Raw genomic sequence first — 26,558 nt, forward strand, 5'->3', positions numbered from 1 at the left:
AAGCCCTCATTCATTTGCGGGAGAAGTGTCTGAAACGGTGCGAATGAATCCTCTGACATGTAAAACCCTGTCTACCCGCCGGAGCCTCAGCCTGGTAGCTGACAAATGTTGATTCTACATTAACTACAATACTGCAACGCTGTGCAAATAATGTTCTTTCAGATGGCAACCCTCATGCCCTTTATGGCTAAAAACTATGCAATCCTCCCCACCTGTGCAGATTAACTCCTTTGAAAAGTAAAGGTGGTGTTGGTTGAGGGTGGTGGGGGGAGTAGTCTCTTTATTTGGCAGTGCCTGGGAAGGCCGAGGCCTCTCGCTGCCACGAGTCGACCTAAGCAACAGCTGGTGTTCACAGCAACATTTCCTATTTCTGCCTAAGGTGGATCGTGTAACTCTCACTTTATCACCCTTAGAGGCCACGTGAAGGACAAAGCCAGCATGCTCATAAACAAAACTAATGTTTTGATACTGGCCCCTTTGGAGAGTGATAGAAGGATCTGTGGTTCTTTTAACGGCTGCCTTACCTCCAATGATGCATCACAAATAACTTCTTACCTATGGCAACGGTTTTCACTAGAGGGCGGTATCTCAAACTGTCTATCTTCTAGAAATAATGTGTATTAGTAATCTGGAGCCTCTTTGGGAGATTTTCTTTATCTGCCATGAGTACAAAGTTTTATCTCTGAGGGTAGAGTACTTCCTGTGCCTCTAGTCTGAAGATCACAGCCACAGAAACTGGAGATATGCATCCAGGATAACAAGTCAGAGACGAGGTGGTGACAGGAGCCTTATTTTCAGCGTGGCTTGAAAATGAAAAAAGCTCTTTGGTGTGTAACTAGTGAACTTTATTCCAATTGCAAACCTCAAGCATCAAACCTCAGTCTCGAGAGTTACAGAGCAGTGTAACCACAGGGCATTTTGCTCCAATGAGTATTACATTTTGTAGCTTTATTATCACTGTGTTGTCACATACTGCAATGTATTACCTTTTATTTATCCGCTAGGTTTTTATAAATGTATGTATAATTTAATACAAACAGAACTGCTTAGAGATTTTTGTAGAATAATTGACTGAAACAATAAATCAATTTATCAAAATTGATGTTGATTTCTGCAGCTTTCGATCCTATCACACATCTTCCTCATCAGATGGAGTTGCTAATGGAAGTGGCATTTTTTTCTGTAACTTCCTATTTTTTCCCATTTCAGAATTGGTAAATTCCCTTTTTTACGCACATCTTTCTTAATGTATAGGAATAACTTTATATAAACATGTAATAAAATTGCTAATCCTGCCTTTCATGCCACGTCTAATTGGCCCCTTGTGTTCATGTCCCATTGTAGTAAGTCAACTTCCATCTTGGGCTCTTATTTGTCCTTGTGGCTCATTATTGGCTGCCGGCCTGGAGCCTCAGATGCACAGGCAACCCTCACTGACCTGATAACATTTATAGTTGTAATGGATTTTTTTATGCCTGTCATTAACTCGCTCAGAGATTGGAGAAAGAAATTGCTTGTACCTTTTTTTTCTGTGGTATTTCAACTTTATAGCATTATGTTCAGATATGTCACCTTCCATCATCTCTTTTTAAGGCCTGTCCTGCCGCTGGTTTTGTTTTAAATGAACAAGTCTTTTGTGCAGGACCCTTGTAGTATCTAGGACTTGTAATGAATATTTAATGATGTTGAGTAAAAGCTTTGAAAGATATAATTTCTGTCCAATTATTGGCTCTGTCTCTGCCAGACTGTTAGGGGTGATTTAGCGAACTACTTGGTAAATGTAGACAGTTTATATGAAGCTGCTCAAAACTAAATCATTTTAACAATGCGGCAATAAACCCACTGTTCACTTTAGGTCATTGACAAATTTTATTTATTTTCACAAAAACTATGTTTGTACAAAAGAACTTCAATGATGAATAAAAATATATGCCGTAGAAAACCGTAAAAAAAGAAAAAGTTCACATGAATAATGATCCAACAGTTACTGCTGGACTTGAGTTCAGTCCCATCAGGTATGTGGTAATTACAGTACCTAGAGGAGGTACTGAGGGTGGACAGAATAACAGGAATGCCTTACAGTATCATTCATTCTAGCACCACAACCTAACTATGGCTTTAAAAGTTACCACCAATTTTAATCAACACCTTACCCTATGGTCTTAACAATAAGTGAACCTTACAACAGGCGTTCCTAGTCTCATGGCCACCCCCTGTAGCTTGAGCATACAGGCACAGAGCTATCTAAACTTTAATGTGTAGGCTGTACACGGCTTGGCTTTTTGTACTTGTGAGATTAGCCAGCAATAGTGTGGTTTGAAGAGTGACACGTCATTGATCCAAGCAAAAGTAATTTGACAAAAGAAGTTTGGTAACAGAGGGGCCTGATTACATGAATGTATTTGGTCCAAACTGAAGAAACATCACTATGTTCTCCTTTCACTTTTTTTGCCATTTTGCGATGTAATGATTTTACAGCCCCCAGCATCCCAAATATTTGTTGGGCTGCAATGATTATCTTCCATAGCACTATGTTTGCAGAGCATCTTCTCAATTAATCATTTGGTCGTTCAAGGTTTAGAAAACTGTGACAAATGCCACAATTTCTGAGAGCCCAAGGTGATGTTGAATCTCTTTATGTTTGAGCAACAGCCTGAAAAAACCAAGCTGTTCAATTTACTATAAATATAAATATATATAGAGAGAAGAAGAAATGCAGAAAAGCTGGAGCCATCAAATGTTTAGAGTTTTGGCTTGGAAAACTGACTTAAATTATTAATTGATTACCTATTTTCTATTCCGGCTGTACATTTATGTTATTTGCGCTGGGTAGCTGATGGCCTTCACGCATGTTAGCATACCAACATGCCCCCGATATAACACTGTCCCTGAAGCAATATAATCTATTAAAATCTCTTGCCATTCATATGACTACCTTTGATACCATTCAGTTGTTCTTCTTCTGGCTCTTTCTGCTTGGTGGCTCACTGAACTGGACAATGTTGAAATATAGAAATGTTCCCAAGAAGTGACTGAAAGCAGTAATGGACACCAACACTGGAAACAAGTCGGGTAGATGGGGTGGAGGAACCAGAGCTACAGTCACGACGCTCAGACCGGCCATTACTGCAAGGCTGATGTAGAACTGTAACAAAGACGGACAGACTGGTTATCAACTGATTCGAATGAGAACAGGGACACAAAATCAGAAAGTAGGCTGAGTTCATAATGAAATTCATAAACCGTCACAAACCCAGGCTGAGGTGAAACATGTGCTACTTTAGAGAAACCAAAGCTTGACAAAAAGATCTCAGCTCTTTCGGTCAGGTTACAAGCTTTTTTCCAAAGCTTTCAAACACATCTCACCCACTCTTCATCAGGAGTTGGCTTGGTTGTCATGGAGACATTTCAGTAGTCATCATGTGACTAAATCATGGCACCTCAGTCCCATGATAACAGGTGACGCAGGAGACCGTAACACCCACCTCTCCAGCATGCCATCTCCATGACAACTGAGCAAACTCTGATAAATACCATTAGATGTAGTTGAAAGTTTTGAAAAAGCAAGTAAGTGGACCTTTAGTTAACATTGTTTAGTCAAGTTATTTCCAACGGAAGAATGACCTTTATTTCTCAAAAATAGATCAGTGTTTGGTCAAAATAGAGTATGAAGACGTGGCTTCTGCAATGGTGCAAAGCCTTTTTGTTTTGGTAAGAGTGATAAATTGCAATTGGGGTTTCATCAGACTGTTCTGCTTCAAATCACGTAAGAAGGCTACTCTGCTTGATAAGAGTATGATGGATGAGATCACACCAACAAGAAAGAAACCAACGAGGGTTGTTAAAGGTGGCTCGATTTTATACGTCAAGTAGAGCTGGGCAAGATGGCCAAAATATTCTATCCCGATGAACGTCATTTCATATCTCGATAACTATATATATTACGATATAGCATGATTTCTGGTAATTCAATAAATAGTCTATGTGAAATAACCATATAGTAAAGCCTGTATACTACTATTATAATATTTTCTCATTTTTTTAATGATTGTGCAAAATGAACATAACATGCTTGGATCAGTGTCGTCTTAATCACGCAAATATTGCCATATAGCACTTTGGTCGCTATAGGAACAATATGGAAAAATACAATATACACCTTTATATAATCTGGATGACAAACCTGTATATCTTCCCCCTTTTATCGCCCTGATATGGAAGGACTTTATCTCAATATATCACAATATGTGCTTGCATATGTGAAGTTGTGGTTTATGTAATCCAGTTAATTTTAAACACATTTAACTGTGTGGAAATGTTAAGTTTGATTATAATAGCAAAACTTTTTCAAACCGATTTTCAAATGAAATTTCTATGGTTTTTCACAATTTCGATTCCATTGAAAGATGAGAAATTACTACATTTATTTACCTGATGCTTATCATATTTTTATCATTATATGGAAGTATCACCCAGCCCTAACAACATCAAGATCAGTATACTCTTCAGGTGAGTACTACCTGTAGAAACTGTTGTATAATATCTTCTATGGCTTTGGAAGGAGCTTTCCAGCATTTTTGGAGTTTGATCCATTCTAAGGAGTAAAACGGAGGATATCCCAGCCTCTGAAAATACCCCTTTGATGCAGACAACCAGAGTGCTTTTTTTTTTGTCATGACTGAATTAATATTCCAAACCAGAAACTGTTCCTCATAAAAAACAATGAAAAGACCGGGCACCTCAGGCCAAGAAAAAACTGTTAGCTTTTCCTTTAATTTCCCTTAAGTCCGACTATAATATCAAAACCAATAAATGGTTTAATTTGAAAGAGCTCTCAAATTACACTGCATATTTATCACTGGATGACTTACATCAAATAGGTCATTTGAGAGGTGCTATAAAGAACAAATAAAGTATCACATATCACACCGCAGAATAGGTACCGTAGTTTGAAATAAGGCCTATAAAAAAACGACTTTTTGCCTTGTTACAGAGTTGCAAACAGAACTGATGGTGAGATCATTCATGTGTCTATTTGGGTTTTATGAGCCAGAAATAAGTCAGTGAGTAAGATGGAGGAAACACCTCATGTCCAAACCTGCCCCGCCCTGCCATCCCAAACCCATGAAACCTTATCACCATCATCGGGGCTCGCTATTTATGCTGCTTGTGTAAATAAATATATCTAGGCAAACCTGTGTTAATGACATGCGCTATAAAAAGACACCTTCTCTTAATCTCTGACACCCTACCGGAGCCCCCGACGATAAGGGGCTGGCGGTGCAGCCACTTCAGACGCTGTGGAAACTTAAATAAGTGATAAATAATTCTTTGCCTGGCAGCGGCTTTCATCCCCGGACAGCTTACACAACTTACAGCGGCACATGATCTTTATTTATACAGTTGGGTATATCTTCTCACACGGTTGCAATTTAGGTCTTGGGCTTCTTTCAAAAGTACAGGCTATCCTGACATCAGCACCCTTCATATTACAAATGCATCAGCTGTGCACCCCTCATAGAAGATGAACTATTAAATTAATCAAGCAGCAATATCTCTACTTTGTTAACTGATCATTGAGCATGAGCCTTGTCAGAAGCAAAAAGGAGACCATGCTTTAAACTCAAACCCCCTGTGTGTAGTATTGGAAAATCTCTGATTCTGGCGACTCCTAGAGGTAGTTTCTAGAAACACTGTGGAAGAGAAACTCCTATTCACTGAACTGCTGACAAATTCAGGGGTGCCCAATTCCGGTCCTGGAGGACCACTGTCCTGCATGTTTTAGGTTTCTCCATGCTCTTACAAAGCTGATTCTAAAGATGTGCTCATTATCAAGCAGCTGAAGCTTGTCACAGGTTAGATTATCGTTAGACTCAGGCGTTTCAGAGCATATTATTTTACAAACAAAAACTCATGGCATTAAAATAATTTGAAAGAAGCTATAATTAAACAGATATTCTACACATAGTGGCTAGGGGTGTAAATCACGAGTTTTATCACAATATTATATCCAATATTTGGACAACAATACGATATTTGCTGATATCACAAAGTCTGTGATACAGTCTGCGCTGACATGGTTTTTGATTTGATTCAATTCAGAGGCCTACAATATCATATGATATTAATTACTGCCATCCGTTACATTTATATCAACTCAAATATGATTTGAAAATTCTATTACTGAGCTCTTCCAGACATTTAAATGAAAAACTATTCTTTTTAGTAGAAGGAATAAATATAAAGTGGTAATTTCAAAATATAGGCACTTTATATTTACCACTACACCCCTTATAGTGGCTTTAAATAATACGTAATAATCTGCTTGTTCAAACAAAAGATGAAGACACATGATATTGCCTTCCCTACCTGTGTTAATAGGTATTAAGTAATCTGCATGACCTTTTATTTTATTGGTGGTCAATTGGAGCTGCAACCACAATGATATATACATCACCACCTCCTGTTCAAATCTCTGGGATTGCAGACTGCAACCTCTGCAGCTTAACCAACATTAGCTAATATAAACCATGAAATCACATTTGCCCCTAGTTAATGTACTCTTTGTCCCGACTCCCGATACAATGTTGTTTTCACATCAGCATTACGGGGGACATCGAAGTCGTTGGTGAAAATTGTACCTTTTCCCTATCAGCCACACATAGGGAACAGTTGTGCACCACACCTTCATGCAGAATAACTTTGTTTTTGCTACACATACCCAGCAAGGACAAAGTTGAAGATGTGGTCAGATGGTGCCAATAGATCAAAACCCGGGTCAATTTAGAAAATAATAAAAGTGAAAGTAGGTTACAAATAAACATTGTTTCAACTCCAGAATGCTATATTTCTGTGAGTATAAGTAGGAAATCCTAACTAGATGTTTAAATGAAGCAATTTAAATGTTACTGAAATGGTTAAATGTAGCCTTAACATCTTGATTTACTGGCCACCTAATTTAGCCTGGTTGTAACACAGGTGTCATTGGACCTGCACATCACAACATCATTGCTAATGCAGTGTTAGTCATTGTACCGGAGCGTGAACCACACTGACCTTCCATCTTACAATCCGGGCCAGGTCTAGTTTGGGTAGGCAGAACAACAGCTTGTGGTAGGCACCCAGTCTCAGCTCCTCCTCTGAACACTGCTCTAGTGCAGACAGTAGATAGACGCTGACCATGAGGAAGGCCAACGAGGTCACAACATAGGGCACCAGCAGACCATCCTTCAGAAACAGAGGCAGCATGCTGCACAGAGGGACAAAGACAAGAACAATGGTGCATTTACAGTTTAGAAATTAGGTCTTTTTTCTGATGTCACCGTCAATGTATGTAGCAATGTATATATATATAACAAGTATAATGACTCTAAGAGGAGTAAGCAGGGAACTTACAGATGGAGCTTTGATACACACTTCTACCACGAAATATGTAGATTTTTCTTTTTAATGGATTTTTTTATATATGCCAACGATATGAAGATTTCATGTTAGATCATCCTGGCGAAAATGATTGTGAATCACGATATTATCCTGTTAATGATCCAAAATGTACTTAAAACTACAGTACACTGGAATCACTTTACCTTACATTTTGTAAAGAAACAAATAGGACACATCTTTTTTTTTAGTGAACATCCTTTTAAATTCAATTCAGTTTTTTCCAGTGTCATATCATAAGATGTCATAAAAAAATCGCAGCGGTCACGGAGACCGAAGTGTAATTCCATGGTCTTTTTCGGTACTTGCATACATCAAATAACTGGTTTTCGTGTAACAACTATTAACAGATCAATCCCAGAGAGTCGCTAACAGCCAGACATGGCTAATGATTGCTCTGATTAGCTCGGGGCAGTACGGTGAAGGCATTAAAACGGCTTTTTTAACCACTAACAATGCTCAAAATAACACCAAACCTCTGCAGTAGCATGATAAGAGTCCCTTCACATAAAACAAAGCACCAACAACGTAGTTAGCGAACCAAAAGTTAATTAAAACAGTGTTTGGAAAGACTTACCTACTGGCCCCGATACCAGCTCCAGTAAAGTCCATTCAAGTAGATGACCAAATCAATCCAAAAAGAATAAGAACATTGATGCTCCTTTTTAATGCCTTCACCGTACTGCCCCGAGCTAATAGGTGTTATCCAGGTCTGGCTGTTAGCGACTCTACTGTATTTGTCCGTTAATAAAAAAAAAATGTCTCGATGGCTTATTTGATGTATGTAAGTGCCGAAAAAGACCATGGGATGATTTTACTCCGGAATTACACTTTAATGATCAGACTTACATTTGTTGTGCTTGATAAATACATGCACCGAAATGTAAAAATCTTTTAATAGACTATATCAAATGAAAGGATTTATTTTCTTTAAAATAAAATCAGTCCTTGAGCTGAACTGTTCCTTAATGTATGCGCTGTGTCCAAATTAAAGTTACGCTTTAGATTTTTTTGGGCAGTTTTCAAGCCTTTTTTAGATAGGACAGACAGGAAACGGGGTGAGAGAGAGAGAGGAGGGAGACATGCAGCAAAGGGCCGCAGGTCGGAGTCGAACCCGCAGCCGCTGCCTTGAGGACCTTCAGCCTCTTTACATGGGGCGACTGCTCTAACCACTCAGCCACCGACCGCAACTAAATAAAGTTACACTTTGACGAAAAAACTGTGATAAACTGCAGTCAATTTGCCGGTCAAGTCCCTCGTGAGGATATTCACGATACTCACAATTATCCCAATAATTGACATTCACCACGATTATTGTGATCCGTGATAAAAAAAAAACAACTATTATTTGTTCCATCCCTGCATCCAGTAGTACACAATTAGGTTCAGTGTCATGTTTTCTGAGAAAATGGCAACAGTAAACCACATAGCTTTTATTCAGCAGGCCGGCACAGGCAGTCTGTCCCCTGGGGAGAAATGGCTCTAGCGTTGATGCCAAGCTTATCTTAGTTTAGCAGAGGGGCACGGACAAGAACAACAGTTGACTCATAGTAAATCGCACATCACCCCAGCTTGTAAAAACCCATCCACTCCCAACAAACAACTCTTTCTGATTTTTACTCCGACAAAAAAGCTCCACTCAGCGGATAAATGCTTAACAATTTGGAAATACATACTTTGTCAATTAAAACAGACTGGCTGCATTCTACCCTCTTAAAATTGCTATGGTTGAGCATCCATTCAGCCAGTTAGGCTGACAAAAGATGTATTTCTTTAAATGGAGTCTGTAGAGGATGCAGATAATAATGAGAGTCCAAGTCAGACTGTACTGAGAAGCAGCTACAGAATGACCCCCTGTCCCTACACAACGCACACTTAGACAGCAGGCATGCAGACTATGCCGTGTAATCCCCAGATATCCTTATACTAAACCACACGCACAACAATTAGTGCTGGCGGAAGAATTTAACAACAGCTGATGAAAGTTAGACAGAGCATTTGCAGCACTACTTGTCTTTTCCATTCATGGTCCTCAGCTCAACCCGTATCGTAGATCCATTTAGCTTCTCAGGATTATTTCTGTGGCGTTTCTCATTTGATATTTACCACTGGTGAGAAATAAAGAGTTGTGACAATGAAATGCCAGATTCAAATCCCTGACATTGCAGTTATGTGGTACGTGCCAAGTTATCCACAAGGACATCCCACAGGTCCATCTTTTTCTTAAAGCGAGACTCCATAACTTTTGCTGAACAATGACTACTGCGGTCACAGTGACAGGTACAGCACGGTATAGAATTAGAGTTAATGATAAAACTTAATGTAGCACAAGTAAAAAAGATTCATAGAATCAGTGAACTGACTCAGTAATGTCCGTTATAAAGCAATATGAAGCTTAATTTTGCTAAGATTAGCTGCTTTAAGCATCTGGTCCCACAGGACGAAGTGAGGCTAAACCTCTGAACCGCTTTTGAACTTTTTGGTTGAAAGAATTTAAGTGTGTAAATTCTTCTTTCCACAGTTACATAGTCTTGTGCTTTTAAATACAACATTTAAGGCAAGTTCTGCCTTTTGACTTGCTTAAATCTTTCTGCACTTTATCATCTTCACTAATAGCAAATGGTTACTGAAATAATGTCCGTACTGCAGCACAAGTGGCGAGGAGTTGCTGTTGCATGGAAACCTAATGTTTATTAAAGGAATGGTTCATCTTTTTAGGAGATTGTTTGTTTCTGTCTCAACGTTGATCAGGAAGTGACTGTGCATAACCAAGGTAGAGTTTAAAGATATATACATATATAGCTGTTTCCCCCTGTTTTCACTCTTAATACTAAGCTAACTAGCTGCTAGTGGCTTCATGATTTCTTTATTTTTTTTAAAAACAACAACATAAAAACCATCAAAATCAATCGATCAAAATGAGTTTGTAACAGCACAAAATGATTTCATGAGCATAGATCCCAAACAAAACAGTGTTAGGTTATGCACTGGAAAAACTACAGTAAATAACCTCTGATATAAACAATATTTAAGACCCAGTTCATATCCATCTACTACCTTTGCTTAGTTACAGCGGGCTCCACACAGTCTTACCTGAATGTAGAAGCCTGCAAGAACCAAATGGCCATCAAAGGGAGGTCATTCAGCAGGAGGCAGACAGGCCTGGAAAGGATTAAAGTTGGACATACTCATCGTCAAACAGACTGTACAGTAAGTACCATTAAATATAATTTTATGGTAGGACAGAAGGTGAGGCCATGTTAGGTCGCAGCTGGATGTGAATTGATATCATGCGTGTATAATGTTACAGCAACTGACCCGACAGGACGTCCACATCAATGGATTATTACAGTCCGTCACAAGGCAGTCAAGTGTTTGTTGTACCACATTATTTTACAACCATAAGTATCTTTTACTGCAACTGCCCTGGCATGTATAGTACATACAGCACATCCTGCACCCACCCCATTGGGCACGAGGGATGTACGTGTCTTTACCCTATGGTACTGTAATCCTTCATTAATTGTGGTTAAAAATTCTACTTTTACTTGAACCAAGTATTCAATTTCAACATGAAAGACCTGGAAATGTTTTGCCAAGAGGTTACAATTCTGACTTTATGGTACATACAGTATGTGTGTTTCTGTGTAACAAAGACCTGTTGTTTGTTGAACCAAGTTGCCTGCGTCATTGCTAGCCAGTGCTAGCTGTACACTGTGCTCCAGGGGGGGCACTTTCCACTGGTCCCTGAGCCCATAATTACAGCCGGTGCTCTTTGGCGATCCTGTTACAGCCCAATAATTGATCCTGCGCAAACAACGCCCCGAGCTGCCGCCTGCCATTCTTTCCTAATCCCTGGACATGCATTACTGATTGATTGAGGGGGACAGGTGGGAGATACAACTCAATAGTTAATAAAGCAACAATCTACCCTAATCTAGATTAATAGATGAGCCCAGATCTTGGAACCAAATCCCTCGCTGTCAAATCTATGCCAGACTTCACTCTGTGTACCTGCTCAGCTTTATTCAGATTAAGGTAAATGGTAATGAATCACACACATATACGTCTTTATGCTTATGTGTGCAAGTACTGCACTTCATATCATGAGGATGGAAGCCAGGAGGTCTGCTTCTGTATCTGTGTGGCACGGAGCGTGATGACAGAGGTGAATAAGCCCTCAGTTAGCAAGTCTGTACTTAAATAGATTGTTCCTCTGCAACTGTGGGAGTACAGCGTGAGGATGATGTCACTTTTACAGAGTGCGCACGTCTTCAACTCATTAACAATCTGCAGGACATAAACTGAGATCTGAAGTGGGGGAACGGGCGAAATGGCTCCTTTGTGAGCAGAAATTAAATCTATACTCATGAATAATTGAGGTATCGCTACAAGATAGAATTAATGTTTGTTACTATTGCTGCTGCTACATGTCGACAAATCACCCAGAGGGACAAAACCTCAAGAAGTTTTACCTCTGTACTTACAAGGCAGCCAAGAGGATGGACTTCTCGTGAACTTGATAGGAGAAGAGGAAAAATGCCAGAGATGAATTGGCCTAAAAGTCACATTGAGATTATTTTTAGTACAACAACAACAACAGTTACTGAACAATAAGACAGGAAAGCGTACTTTTTATGTATGGACATATGCATCAATAATGTTCACATTTTAACATTGTAATTATTTGATGCTATTTTTAGACAAATTCTCAAATTAAAATAATTAAATCCCTGATATTTTGGCCTTTATGTGATTGGTTAAAAGAAGGGGCCTTTTCTCTATGTAAGGGGAGGGCCCTTACATTCTTGGGCTTGCTATTTTTTTAACATCAGTTAAAGTCTCTAGGTTCGTTAACCCGGGTATGAGAACTCCGATTTTACCCAGGGTATGGTGTTTACATGGGGTTTGAAAAACCAGGGTATGCCCTTAACCCAATTATAATCAGGTTTTTAAACTGCATGTAAACGCACTGAGAACTCATTCAGTACCCTGATTATTCGCGCATGTAAACAGCGTTCTCGGGTTTCTATCGGGTTTCGCGTCTGCACATGCGCCAGGGTTAAATCCCCCCTCCCCACCTCGCGGCAGTGGCTTTTGACCTGAAAAAAGAATAAACCAGGAAGCAACGGTGCCAAAAACGAAGTGAAAAAAACAGCAACAATAGAGCATTACACTTAAACTAAGGGAGGAATTCACAACGGCAATTAACATCACTATCAAGAAGATGCGTTTCTGTTGTTATTCTGTCCAGAAGTCGGCCGTTTGTGATGTTGACATAGGTGAACCGGGAAAAAAAGCCTTATTCCGACCAGCAGTTTTCGGGTTACTGATGTGCATGTAGACGCCCTGAGTTAGAGGCAACTCACCAAGGCCAGTTTAAACTGCCAGAAAGTTGGCTTCATCAGAAGTCTGAGGCTGGAAGGTAGGACTGCCAGGAGTGTGAAGGCAAAACTGAAAAACAATCCAAATGAAAATTTTGATTATCTCACATCGGCACGCTTAAATGCACAAACATCCTCAGTGGGGGATGAAGTAACTGCAGAAGGAAAAATAATTATGCAGCAGAAGACATGTAGAGTCTGAAAACAATTTGGCGTCAACATGAATAAATTAATTTGCAAATAATTCCAGAAACCTTTCTGTAATGTTGACTGATAATGACCACAGAACTGAAAAGTAGCCAAAATGACAAAACACAAGATTTGTTTTTAGTCAGTGGCACTAGACAATCTGCTTTTGATTTCAAATGTAAACAATCAACAAGTCAAACCAAAATCTAACAATGGATCCATCTTGCTGTTTTTTTATGCCGCGTACACTACAAACTAAGACCTCTGCTATGTGGGAAATGACCAAATACTGGCCCTTAGCAGGCCTTATTTTAACCCTTCAATTGTCACCTGTCGGTGTGGAGGCACCGGAAGAGAGTGACTATGTGTCAGTGTGACTGTGCTGCGAGTAAGTTCAAGGCGCGAGGGCAACGATGTGTTTGTACTTTGACACAGATAGCTGGAGATAAATAGATAGAGATAATAGTAATGTTAAGTAACAGCAGTAATAGAGGACCAGTAAGTTGGTATTTAGTGTGTATGACAGCAAGTGTGTTATGAGTGTGTTATGTTGAAGGCAGGGTTTTGTGGTCCGGAAGGACATGGATCACTTTTCACAGCTGATTCAATCTATGTACACAGTATGCCCACACCAGAGCATTTAACAATCCACTCCCTGTGCCAAAAAGACAAGAGCGTTTTTCATTTGTTTGAAATGCACTACAGTCAAAGAAGTCCAACTTGATCCCCGGACTTAGCAGTCTGGCAGAAATGTGTTCATGCTGCGAACATAGGGATCCTAAATTTAGCGTGCTGGGTTATTTAAGCAGGCTCCCCCATGACACAACTGTTTTTCTCATTGTGATCAGACAGGTTCTCAGCTATATACAAAATAACGGTTTTTATTTTTTTCTTATTCAAATACACTGGAGATCAAAATTAGAGAACAAATTATAAATATTAAATACGCTGAACAAGAGGCCCAACTCCTGCTGCAGAAAGTCTTACGCATAATCCTGGCGTCTCGTGAACTTGTTTTACGTGGACGACCGGTCTTTTTGAGGGACGTGTCCTTGTAAAGTTAAGTCACCTTAGAATAGCTGCCATCTTGCAAAGTAACAAGGAGAGCTTCCAGATAAATAGGGTGGGTCCAACAATTAAGGAAATTGTCACCAGATGCAAGATTAACACCAATAACTGGGAAGTATCTGGAAGTGTTCTCTAATTTTGCTCACTGTTGTTTTGTTTTTTAACAAAATAAAGGTTTCTGTTGACATTCCTTGGTTATTTAAAAAAAAAAACATGCTAGTGTAACAGTGGTATTGCCAAAGTGGATATTCTATCAAATTCTAAACAATACATAATAACAACATTTCAGAATAAATCAAGTAACAATAACTTGTTCTCTAATTTTGAGCTCCAGTGTACGACCTGAGATGCTCCGTGGGATAGTAGTGTCTTCAACGTTGTCTGCGTCCCCTGATAGCAGGATTAATTTCTCTCACCCACTTCACCCACTTCATCTAATAAAGCACATAATCCATAACATTTTTGAAAAGAAAATCAGGTTTCAATAGCTCCTTGGACAATTGAACCTCTTGTCTCCACATTTACAAACACAGCTGTGACTTGTTCTGATGTTCCTCTCAAGATGTTTCCTTAAGGCATGATCTCATTTCCAACCCACTGAATCACAGTTTTCATTCCCTTGGGTAAGCTCTGCTTTCCCAGCAAATAATATAAGAGAAAACAAGAGATAGAATAAGAAGAAAGACAGAACAATACAGCAAAAGTGAAGGAAACCGTGAAAGAGAGAGGGGGGAAAGCTTGTTAGATAGATAGAGGGATTACCTGAGGTAGATCTGGGAGTCACTTGACAGAATGGATCTGATCTTTATCAGGATGTTCAAGCTGCACCATGTGTTAGCCACCTTATCCTACACACACACACACACACACACACACACACACACACACACACACACACACACACACACACACACACACACACACACACACACACACACACACACACACACACACACACACACACACACACACACACACACACACACACACACACACACACACACACACACACACACACACACACACACACACACACACACACACACACACAAACACAAACACAAACACAAACACTTTTAAATTCATAAGGCTTTGATGCCTGTGTATAATAATTATAATTCCATCTTGAACAGAAAGCAAATAAGTGGCATTGCTTTAAGTAATAATTTCCCCACTAAATGTGCAATAAAAATTCCCCAGCGCATTGCTGAGGGACATTTGTGCGTAACCCTTCATCATAAATTAACCAACCTTTCAGAAAGAGCATGGACTTATTTGTAAACTTGGGGACACAAGGTCACAAGGTCAAGAGTCAAACCAGAGTAGTTTCTGCATACCAAGCAGATACAGACCTACCAGAGAGCACTGCTGAACAATACTACACAACAATTCTCTAGAATAATATTTATAAGGTTACTAATGCAATTTGCTGAAACCATGGGCTGACAATTATTTTCTTAATTAATGGATTAATGGCTTTGCCAAAATCACAATTTCCAAGAATCAACAGACCAAAACCTAGATTCAATTTACAATTACAGAAAACGAAAAAAAAAGCAACATATCCTTACATTTGGGAAGCCGAAAACAGAATATTTGGCATTTTTGTTTGACTAATATGACTTGAACAACTAATTTTTCATAATAGCTGCAAGTTAATTTTCTGTCTATCAACTTATCATTTCAGCTCCAAAAAGAACTTTTCTCTTATGTTGCTGTATCATAATAATTTAGTATTTTGCAAATAACCTGAAATATCTGATCTGAATAATATGGAAGATATGTTACAGCCTTAATACCAGGCTAAAAGTACTTGTGGTTTATAAGAGATGAGGAGGGCGTAGCTGTGAGATTCAGTGTATTTAAGTGCTTAAGCAGTTGCGCGGGGATCAGATGGTATTGAGGCCCGAGCCGCCACTGTGCACTATGATATCACACGTCACAGAGACAGTGTGCCTAGATCGGCTTCAAGATTCCGCTGTGAAGGGTTTCCGTGTGTGGCCCTGTCTAGAAAAACTATTTCTGGCCTCTTCTCTCTCGTCTGTGCTACAGCTGCTCACTGCACAGCTGTGTGGATCTTAATGGCAGCCTAGTCAGCAGCACTGGACCGTCCAGTGTTGTTGTTTCCTCTTTGCCTCCCCACTCCAAATAACCACTACGGGAATGTTCCTGAAGGCAACGCATGAATGGGGAGGGGTGGGGGTCTCATCGGCAAATGTAAGGGGGGCGAGAGCATTGCGGCTCCTTCACCTATAAGCTAGCATGGAATTTCACAGGGAGAAGCATTTGGTGCCATTTTTGTGAGCAGGCAGCAACGTGAGACGCCAGAATGCAGCTCAGTGGGTAAACTTACAACTGCTCCCGCCCAGAAGCTGCCCCGACCACCAGTCACCGGCCCTCTTCCTCCCCACCACCCCTTCTCACCCCTGTCCCCTTGTCCAAAGCTTCTGCTTACGTGCACAATTTCACAATTAGTTCAGGATGGCTCGACCCGGCGGCCTCTCATGCTGTCGTCACAGGGGAGTATAGTGTCTCTCACACCCTGTGTATTATGTTTGCATCATTTCGTTGAACAAATACTGCCTCGGCGCACGCTGCCATCTGCTCCCCTGGTAGAATTTTCAATTACTTCTCACATCCTTGTGGTGGGTGCTACCTCGGGGACGCGGACAAGAAAGGGATACGGGGCTTTCAGAAATGAGAGCTGCAAACCTTGGCCTCTGAGCTGTCAGTCACATACGCAAGCACATAAACGCACACAGTTACTTTAGCTCTCAGCACTGCCAGCTGAAGTCTTAAAAGTACTATCTCTCTCACTGTTCGCTATCGCTTTCTTTTTTTAATTATAATCATATTCCTGTGCCTCCTTTTCTCTCAGACGCAATGGCTGACTGACCTGACCATAGCATACAAATGTGTGTGTCCTATGAAAACCGTCTAGCTATCATAAAGTGGGAAGAAGGCAACAGTTGTCGTATGTGCTCTGATACGCCTTTAAATGTAGCATTTGCCCTACTCATCAGTCCATATGGCTAGAACATTGCTCTGCTATAAAGTGCTGACAAGATCCAGGCCATAAATTAGTAAGATTTATCTATATCCTCCTACTGTACATCCTGAACCCCAACACCTCCCAGAGATAGAGTGAAACTGATCTCCTGACCTTTCACCATTTTATTCCACTGTTTTCTTTGATCCTGCAGGGTATCTATTTCCCCCCAGCTAAGCAGTGCAGGATGGAGGGATGTTTACCATGCTGAGAGTGTGGAGCAGCGTGCAGGGCATAAGGACTGCCCCATGGGTTCTGTTTGACTTTCATAGAGGCAGTGGTCACAACCTCGTGTTGTAACTTGTTGAAATTAAATGAGGGCTGTAACTTCTTAGAGAAATGTCACTTGCTAGAGAAACATCATCCTGAACAAACAAAACTTCCAAGCCATCAATCCTATAATATCAAATAGCCTTTCTCTCTTTTACTGGATTACAATTTATAATGCATTACGTACCGAAAACTACATCCTGTTTCAACAGAAATTACAACAAATCAAGACAAATAAAGATACCAAAACATGGGAATTCAATTCACACTTCTACTTACACAACATACTGATATTAAAACGAGCCAATGAATTGATGATACAATCATATCAGGAGGCCAGTGTTGAGAGTAAGCCCTAAAGGACTGTATCACTGGGAATGAGGAGGGGGCTGAATCTCCAGGAGTGTAAATATTTTCTTAAAATAAAAATAACAATAGCCTAAATCCAATACCTCAAAAACATAAGAAAATGTTGAAAATACAGCCATGCATACATAAAGAGCTGATAAATAAACAGTTATTACAACCACAGAATGAGTGAAGGAAGTGAGAAAAAATAAGACTCCCATCTGCTCGCCAGGAAAAGTCAGACTACTCTCCCTTCAGTCAAAAGAAAATACATAACCCTCCCCCTTTTCTGACCCTCCTCACCCTCTAATAATTTTTGTACAGTCCCTAAATGTAATGGAGGTATAGAAACACTGACTTGCTGTGCATTATATTTGTCTTCTATGCCTTTATGTGCAGACACAAACCACCCTTAAGCACATATGTAGTTAGTGATACCCAACACAGCACCTGGCTTTAGGGTAAACAGACACATACAGTAACAGTCGGCTCATAACATAACAAAATATGACAGTCCGTATATTTTTATCTTGGCAGCCACACAAATATCCCTTAGGCTTATTGAGTTATTTTATGCTATTGATGGTATCTGGAAATTTCTAGACATTTGATTACTGTATTATTATAGTCACATATTATGACATCATGTCTTGTGCACACCACCAGAAAAGGGTAGTGAGGAGGTTAAACATCTGCACCTCCTCAGGGGCAAGTAAGGCCTCGCAGGAAACTGTCACACGAAATGTACATGTGACCTGTATGAATCATCTTATCTCCAGGTCATACTGGTCTAACATGAGGTGGAGCTGTGTTGATCTTTATGATCTATCACAAGATATTAGCTTCTTTCACTTGTTTCTTAAAATGACATATTTGGATTGTGAGTTAGATATTTTTAGATGCCTGCATGACATGAGTACAAATGCTTTTTTTGATAAGGCCGAGAGTCTCAAAGGCAAAATCGAGCTTCCCAGATGTGGTTTTCCGGCTGACTTTTCATTTAAGGAACACTACTGTACCTCAAAGAGACCGCGAGCCACGGGAAAGATCCTCCTGACCACCTGCATGGCGTGACCGGGGTCAGACAGAAAGGGCAGCCAGCAGAGGGCAAAAGTCACCAACACTGTTGAAGCAATTCTCACCAACATGAAAAGCCTACATGAGGAGAGTCAAACGGAGAGACAGGCATCATGTCTGAGTGTGGGAAGTACAGATATACAACAAATAATGAATACAAAGGCACACAATTTGGACATTTTTTTATAAAGGTAATTTCTTAAAAATACAAATGTTGACATTAGAGAGTAGCTTATGTTTGCCTTCGTGAACTGGCATTCCTCAAACAATTACACTGTCTGCAAGTCCTACATTTGGGATTTGACCCTTGTGTTGAGGAATGCAGTGAAAGCCATGCATCAGCTGAAAGTCTTCAGTGTAGGTCAGGCTATCTCGTCAGCTGTAACTGTGAAGCTGCTGGTTAAGTTGCACACACAGCATAGCTGAGGAGTTTGGGCATGGCGAGAGTGTCATCTGGACATAGCTTTCCCCCCAGCCCTTCTAATCCAGCTCTCCATTTGCTACTAAATGCCCTTGGTACATTGTTACTAGATAAACAGACACTGGACACACAAGTAATAGCATCCAATCGGATAACCTCAGTCATTCTGAGGCTCTCCTGAGGACACTGCTCACTTATAGACTGACATTACGTATCTGCTTTTGCGCACTCGGATGACACTTCTATGCAGAGTGACAAAACAATATAACCAAAGCAATGATACAGTTGGATAATCATGACTTCACAATCACAAAATAATTCTTAGAATAATCCTCTTTACCAGTGTGCTGTATTGAGACACAACTTGTGATCTTATCTAATTGCAATAAATGTACTTGGATGTTTCTTCCAAGAAGGCAGGAAATGAAAATGATACATCTCTTTTGTTGCTCTCCTTTTTTTCCTTTCTGGCATCTCTAACATGATGAATCATTTGGTCACACTGTGTTGTCAGTGCACTGTGGCTTGAACTTTAAATCTGTGACTTCACTGGTCACAAGTGTAGTGCATAGAAAGATTGGGGAGTAGTTCATATAATCGGGAAAAAAAATAGAATTACAAATTGTTTGATAACAATCACAACCAGTTGTGGAGAAACAAGTTAGCAGACAGCCAATAAAAAGCTAAAAAACATGGATAATTGTTTGAAACATCCAGTTTCTGCCGCTTCAAGTGATAGTAGTAAATTAAAAAAGGAGACTAAGCCTAAACAAAGAGAATTCCAGGATCTCCAAGTCTTGTATGGGTTCATATATGTCATAGATCTACCACAGCAACTGTGTTTGCTCTGCGGTGAAATACTATTGAACAACTACATAAAGCCATCCCATCAATTGAAGGGTTATTATTAGGGTTACTTGAGCCCATCTTATAGTTCTATGTGGGTATGTTGGACGAAACAGGTTGGAAACTACTGCTGCAGATAACTCAGAAATTCCTTAAAAAGTAAAGACAACAATGTTAGGTGCAAAAAAAAGACAACACAAGACACAAACAAACAGACTCACCCTCGCCCCATCAGGCCCAGTTTGACACACTTCCCCATCAGGTAGCAGAAGAAGGGTAGAGCATGGTACAGCTCCATCTGTTTGTAGTTGAGAGCCAGGCAAAAGGCCACGGAGCCCAACGCATCCCAGCCCAGACCCAGACCCAGAATCCCCCATAGGGCAAAGCCCAGACTCACTCCATTGTACCTCATTTAGTTAAGGTCAATATTGTGTCTGCACATATAATGTCAAGACAAGTAAATAACTCAGTGTGCAGGTATGAGACTAATACCTTAGAAAACAGAAGCTGGAAGCAGACACTCTGACGCAGTATGCAACTGTTTTTTTTTTTTTTTTGCCTGTCTGAAAAATTGAATCAAGAAGTTTGGGGGAAAAACAGAAGCTGATCCAGGGTCAGTTCAGTGAAGATGCTCAGTTTACACATCTGCTCTGTCATTGTTTTTTTGTTTGTTTTTACTTACATTGATGTGCTTAATAATGTCTAAATAACAACAGCTCTTTTTAAAATTGAATGACAGGGGGTGACTGAGTGGTTAGAGCAGTCGCCCCATGTAAAGAGGTCGAAGGTCCTTGAGGCGGCAGCCGCAGGTTTGACTCCGACCTGCGGTCCTTTGCTGCATGCCCCCCCTCTCTCTTTCCCCCATTTCCTGTATAATAAGGAATAAGGGAAGGCATTGCATTCATGAAATAAGATGTCTGCTACTGTTTCTTTCCATCTAATCTCTAATAAAGCAGCAATTCCACGAAGAACAAACTCACAGAATATGCAAAAATGGCACATATAATAACTTAAGTTAACTTAAACTTAAAAAAGAGGCCCTATCATGCTAGTTTTCAGGGTCATATTTGAATTTCTCGGGTCAGCTACAATAGGTTTACATGCTTTGATCGTAAATTAACACATTATATTCCTCATCTTGCCCATGCCTGTCTGAGCTTCTTGCGGGCCTGCCTAACTAGCAAGGCGGGCACAGCCAGGCATTCTTGGGCAGGTACTGAGGTACTAGTATAACGGAAGTAAACACCAAAATGCTATTAAAGCGTTTCAGGCAGGTAAACAGAAGTGCTGTCTGAGGAAGACAACCATGGAGAAAACTCTGTTTGGAGTGGATTATCGTTTGTTTTTTTTAACTTAGAACACCTTTTACATGCACATACAAACTATATAACATACTAAAGGACAGGAAACCCTCAAAAAACATAGTAGGGCATCTTTAAGTCATGTTGTTTTGGGGTAAAATTCAAAAGATTCAAAATTCTAGTTTCCAAGTTGTTAAAAAATATTTCAAATTCTCACTAAACCGTTTTACATTTTCAATCAGTGCAATGCAAAAATTTTAGAAAATATACTTCATATTTAGGAGTAAACTTAAAACTTTCCTTTTTGATAAAGCTTACAGCTAGGGCTTATGAGCCCTGAGCAATGTTGTTATTTTTAAGCTGATTTTGTTCTGCTTAATGATGCTGCTATAGGCCTAGTCTGCCGGGGGATAATCCTGTTCCAGATACTCTGAGCTTCTCTCCTCTCTGTCTGTATCATTCATGTCTCATCAATGCATGTTACTAATTCAACTTCTTTCCCGGAGTTGTTTGTGCTTTGTCTTCTCGCAGGTCTCTGCTGATCGTGGTGGTGCCTGCTGCCATGGTCCTGCATGACGCTTCATGCTACTATTACAATCTATATCCTTAGCTGTGCTTGTTTCAACTATTCTGCTGTATTAACTGCCATAACATATAAGTCATATTCACATGACTATAGATATTATTATAGTTACTGGAAGTGTGTCTGTCTCTGTCTTTGTCTCTCTCTGTCCATCTGTCCGTCTTTTCTCTCTTTCTCTCTCCTTTTCTTCCTCCCCAACCGGTGCAGACAGATGTCCGTCCTCCACAGAGCTGGGTCTGTCCGACGTTCCTGCCTGTTATAGGGAAGGTTTTCGTTGCCACTGTACTCTACGGGGGAATTGTTGGGTCTATGTTTATCAGAAACTAGTCATAGAGTGTTGTCTTTACCTAGTTTGTAAAGTGTCCTGACATAACTTTTGTTATGATTTGGCACTATAAATAAAATTGAATTGAATTGAATTGTATATTTACTTGATATACGACTCTGCTATAAGGATTGGAACTTTAAAGTCACTAGCTGCAGCTTTGAAGGTCCATATTTCACAGAGAGTCAACAAAGCAAATAAGAATTATATCAAAGTGAGTAAATAGTAGAAATGTACTTTTTAATGAAGGATACTGGAAATGCCCATAGTCAATGAGAATCAGGCCTGGGTATAGAAGGAAGCAGAACACAGTGGAAACCTGGAGAAAAAGAGCATTAATTAACTGTTAGAAGGTAAACATGACTAAAATCCAACTACAGTCAACAGGTTATGAGTATACAATGATACACTTGAATGTAATGGGTTATGTCATATATCCAACATTTGAATAATAAGCTGATAAACACTTGAAGACTTTATTGTGTGAAAGAAACACATTAAACGCACTTCTTTACTCTTTAATTCCGACTCTTTAATTTCGTGCAACAGACAAAGCTGGTATGTGTATGCTGTAGCTACTGATCTTGTAATAACTATTTGATAATTGAATACAAAGTCAAAATATTACAAATATCCCTCTTAACTGACCGTACTGTAAATGTATGTATATATACACAGCACATAACTTCCTGGAAAATGTCATAGAATCATATTATATTGCAAGAATGACTTTATAATTCCCAAATTTGAATGACCAGTGCTGTAATCAGTTTTATTAAGGGTGGGTTCCCCAGTCTAAGAGGAACAGGTGGCTCATTGGGTCTTCAGTTGAAAAATGTTAGATGTAACGTCACATATTGGGCAAGTGTTACCTTTCTTTTAGAGGATCCATCCGTCAGGTATAAACAGTATAAAACCACAGCAGGGATGTATATCAACACATCTGCCACCAGCACTGAAACAGAACAAAAAAACATATTATACCATTTCTATTTTATGAGTATGTAAATTTTTTCAAGGTACATATGGATCAAGGAGGCATTTCCCTTTATTTCCTCACCTGTAGCTCTCATGAATAACTTGTGTGCTGGACTTTCATAACCTCTGGATTTGTGGAGTGCCACCCATTCGGGGTTTATCACCTTGGCTCTGCAGGAAAATATGGTTGTAGTATAGAAATTTTAGTATTTATAATGCTAAAAATAAAGCCTTAAATGACACAGGCAAAGGCACCTGTTTTTAAATACCTATTTAAAAGTTAAAACATACAAAAGTAAGTAGAATAGCAATGTGTGCCATATTAAAACTGAACTCCAACTATTTTCTTCAAAAAACATTTATACACCGAAGCAGATATGCCATTTCTATATAATACAAATACTTACACATAAGCACAGATCAGGCTGTGGTAGGCAGTCAGAGGAGGATAGTCAAGACCCCAGTAGTTCAAGTCATTCTCAGTGGTGTTAAAGTACCTGAATGAGTACAAATGTTAGCTATATTTATTATGAAATGGTGAAAGTGTCAGACAAATACTCATTAAAGAGGTCTGGGGGTGCAACCATGGCTGTAAGGTAGACATTCTGGGTTGCTCATAGATCCCTTTAATACTTTATGGTGCATAGTGCATGTTTTATACTGCAGCTTCAGCTTTGATTTAGTTACTGCTTTGGTGATCTTCTGAATCTTTTTTGTATCCCATGCGTGTGGTATTGTCGGTTTGTGACTCACAGCAGTTGCTCACACCATTATACACATTAGTATGTCGTGAACCCCCAAACGAGCTCCTACTCTTTTCGGGTGCCTGAACGAGCTTTTCTTTTCTCAAACTTGATCCATTGAGTAAACAAACTCCAGACTGACCATTCCTGGAGAGGCAGGTTGTAGGTAACTTCTTGCCAGTGCCTTTGAGCTTCATAGTCGCCGAACATTGGGGGTTTCCCCGCCCCTGGAGGGAAAAAATATTGCTGAATGGGAAACTATATCAATGAAGGATAGCATTTGACACACACAGGCTAGGGAGCCAGTGACAGCATGCTAACTGCTAACAGCAACACTCTGATATGTGCAAAACAACTTTCTGTCAATAGTTTATAGAAAATAAAATGAGCGACACTGAATTAAGCAGTGGTGTAGCAAAGAGGACTGTTATGACTCTGAAGGGTGCAGCATGTTCACGTCAAACTGCACACTCTTCCTACCTGAATATGCATTTAACGAAACGCCCCATCTCACTACAACACCGAGTAACGCGCAAAGTGAAACGAGACTCCACGTTTGCATCACTTCGACCAGTAAAAATAGCTTAAAGAGGAGAAATAACAGCTAAGAATCTCTGCTTTTGGAGTCTGTCTGCATTTCCTGGGTACGTCATCCATGAAGCCTTCGTTGCGCGTTCTCATTGGACACTGCACGCTGACGCAGCGCCTACAGACATGAGACGTTCATGAACACCTAGGGGACAACATAACTTTACCTTTTTCGAGCCATCTTCGCATAGCTTAGGCTAGAATAATTGTATCAAACGAGTTCAAACTGTAGCTATAGCAGCTCTACAACCTATCCTTTGTTAATTCTAAAGGTATGGTGCAATATCTGTGACTTTAACAGTTTTGTGTTAATAGTTACAACTTGGATTTGAAATTTTGAAGAATCCCAGTTACTATGAACACAACATCGGTTGAGACAAGATTTATGACAACTTGATGGATATTGTGCATTATTAAAGGCCTATTTGTCCATAACTATCTCAATAACTTACAGCTGGTGTTAAATTCAGAGGTCAGAACTTGAAGAAGTGTATTTTATCCAGCAGCAAATGAGAATTTCCAATAATATAACTAAGTAGGCTAATGGCATAATATAGGTTGTGGAACAAAATGTCACTATAAAAAATGAACTGACAAGTAAATTTTCCCTTTTTTCTAATCACTGTTAGTAAAGTCCTCAGTTATCATACCAGGGTCATAAAGCTGGTCTATTTCTGTGTCAATTTGAATATAGGCCTAACAATAACTAATCACTATACAGTAACTACAATAAACAGGCAACTTTTGTATCCACACTTTTTCTTTACACATTTGTAAAATGAACGTTATTATTAAATGTGAGATGTGAGATATCTTTGAAATGCCAAAGATGGGATCTAAAATAAGAATAATAAATGTTCACCGTCAGCTTAACAGAAGACTTTGAGAAATACAAGTTTCTTTTTTTCTTGACATTAGGATGAACTAGTATCTAGTAATGATGTATACTGTCTGGCACTTTAAGTATTTAGTGAAATGAATGAATGACAAATACAGCAGCATATGAAATAGATAACTTAAAGTAGCTTAAATGTAGAAAAGGCTAGAATTTAACTAAGGCTCAATCGGGAGCGCTTAAATCCTTGTTTTGAACTTAATTGAAACGTACCCGCTACTGAGCAGCAACTACTACATGTGTGGAGCAGCAGAAGATCAACTGTCTCATGTGTAATAGTTTGTTGTAACCTTCTGTATACAGATGTGTGTATGATTTTACAATGCAAGCCTCCCCTTGCCCTCCCCTCACAATGTAAATCTCAGCCCAGGGGCATATTCTCCTCGGTGACCTTTTCTTCTGTCGACACCATCGTCTTTGTTCCCAAGGTGTTGGGATTTGTTGGGTGAGACATGTTCCTTGTGGTTCCGGCATCAATTATGCATAAATAATAATAACCTCGGACAACTGCTGATTTGCAATGACACTTTCATTACAACGGCAGCAGCCTATAACTCACTGGTACCCATTAGTTATTAATGCCTGGCCACGCCAGCTTTACTTTGTCATTTATTGCTTCATCTCTATGCCTTTTTAAATATTCAGTAACTGCTGTACCTACATTTACTGTCTGGGATCTCCGCCCAGGAGAAGGCTATAGCTTGTGGTGGGAGATTATTATGGAGGCCTGGGCCTTGCTTGCCAATGCCATTGTAGTCTATCATATAAACAGTCAAGTTCGCTAAAGCAGGTCAGACTTTACCTATTGTGGGGTTTCTTTTGTCCCAAAAGAACAAATAAAGACCCGTAATTCAAAACTTAATCTTAATTGGATCCTCATTGAATTGTTTGGGGAACTCTGCACTATTATAACATGCATTTAGAGGTGTTTAAGCTCTGTCTGAGGCCTTGAAAGCAAAAAGGACTCCCTTTGATGTTTTTTTCAGTGACACCCACATGCTCTCTGTGATTCAAGGATAACACAATAACCCCTTTCATTGAAGAAAAAACAAA

At 39.7% G+C, this 26,558-nt stretch overlaps 1 protein-coding gene across 1 annotated transcript; it reads right to left on the reverse strand.

Annotated features, from left to right (window-relative positions):
* Nucleotides 1–2,571: 2,571 nt before the first annotated feature.
* Nucleotides 2,572–24,635, reverse strand: alg6 (ALG6 alpha-1,3-glucosyltransferase). The gene is made up of 14 exons (XM_083911309.1): nucleotides 24,503–24,635; nucleotides 24,165–24,249; nucleotides 23,687–23,776; nucleotides 23,362–23,450; nucleotides 23,174–23,256; nucleotides 22,556–22,620; nucleotides 20,314–20,499; nucleotides 18,768–18,903; nucleotides 14,844–14,929; nucleotides 12,810–12,894; nucleotides 11,928–11,998; nucleotides 10,534–10,602; nucleotides 7,057–7,249; nucleotides 2,572–3,145 (listed from the first exon to the last, which is right to left on the reverse strand). Exons 1-14 carry the CDS (start codon nucleotides 24,582–24,584, stop codon nucleotides 2,948–2,950), a joined length of 1,518 nt encoding a protein of 505 aa, XP_083767435.1. The 5' UTR covers nucleotides 24,585–24,635; the 3' UTR covers nucleotides 2,572–2,947.
* Between the last annotated feature and the right edge of the window lie 1,923 nt (nucleotides 24,636–26,558).

Source organism: Echiichthys vipera (genome assembly GCF_963691815.1).
Source record: "Echiichthys vipera genome assembly, chromosome: 3".
Taxonomy (NCBI): domain Eukaryota; kingdom Metazoa; phylum Chordata; class Actinopteri; order Perciformes; family Trachinidae; genus Echiichthys; species Echiichthys vipera.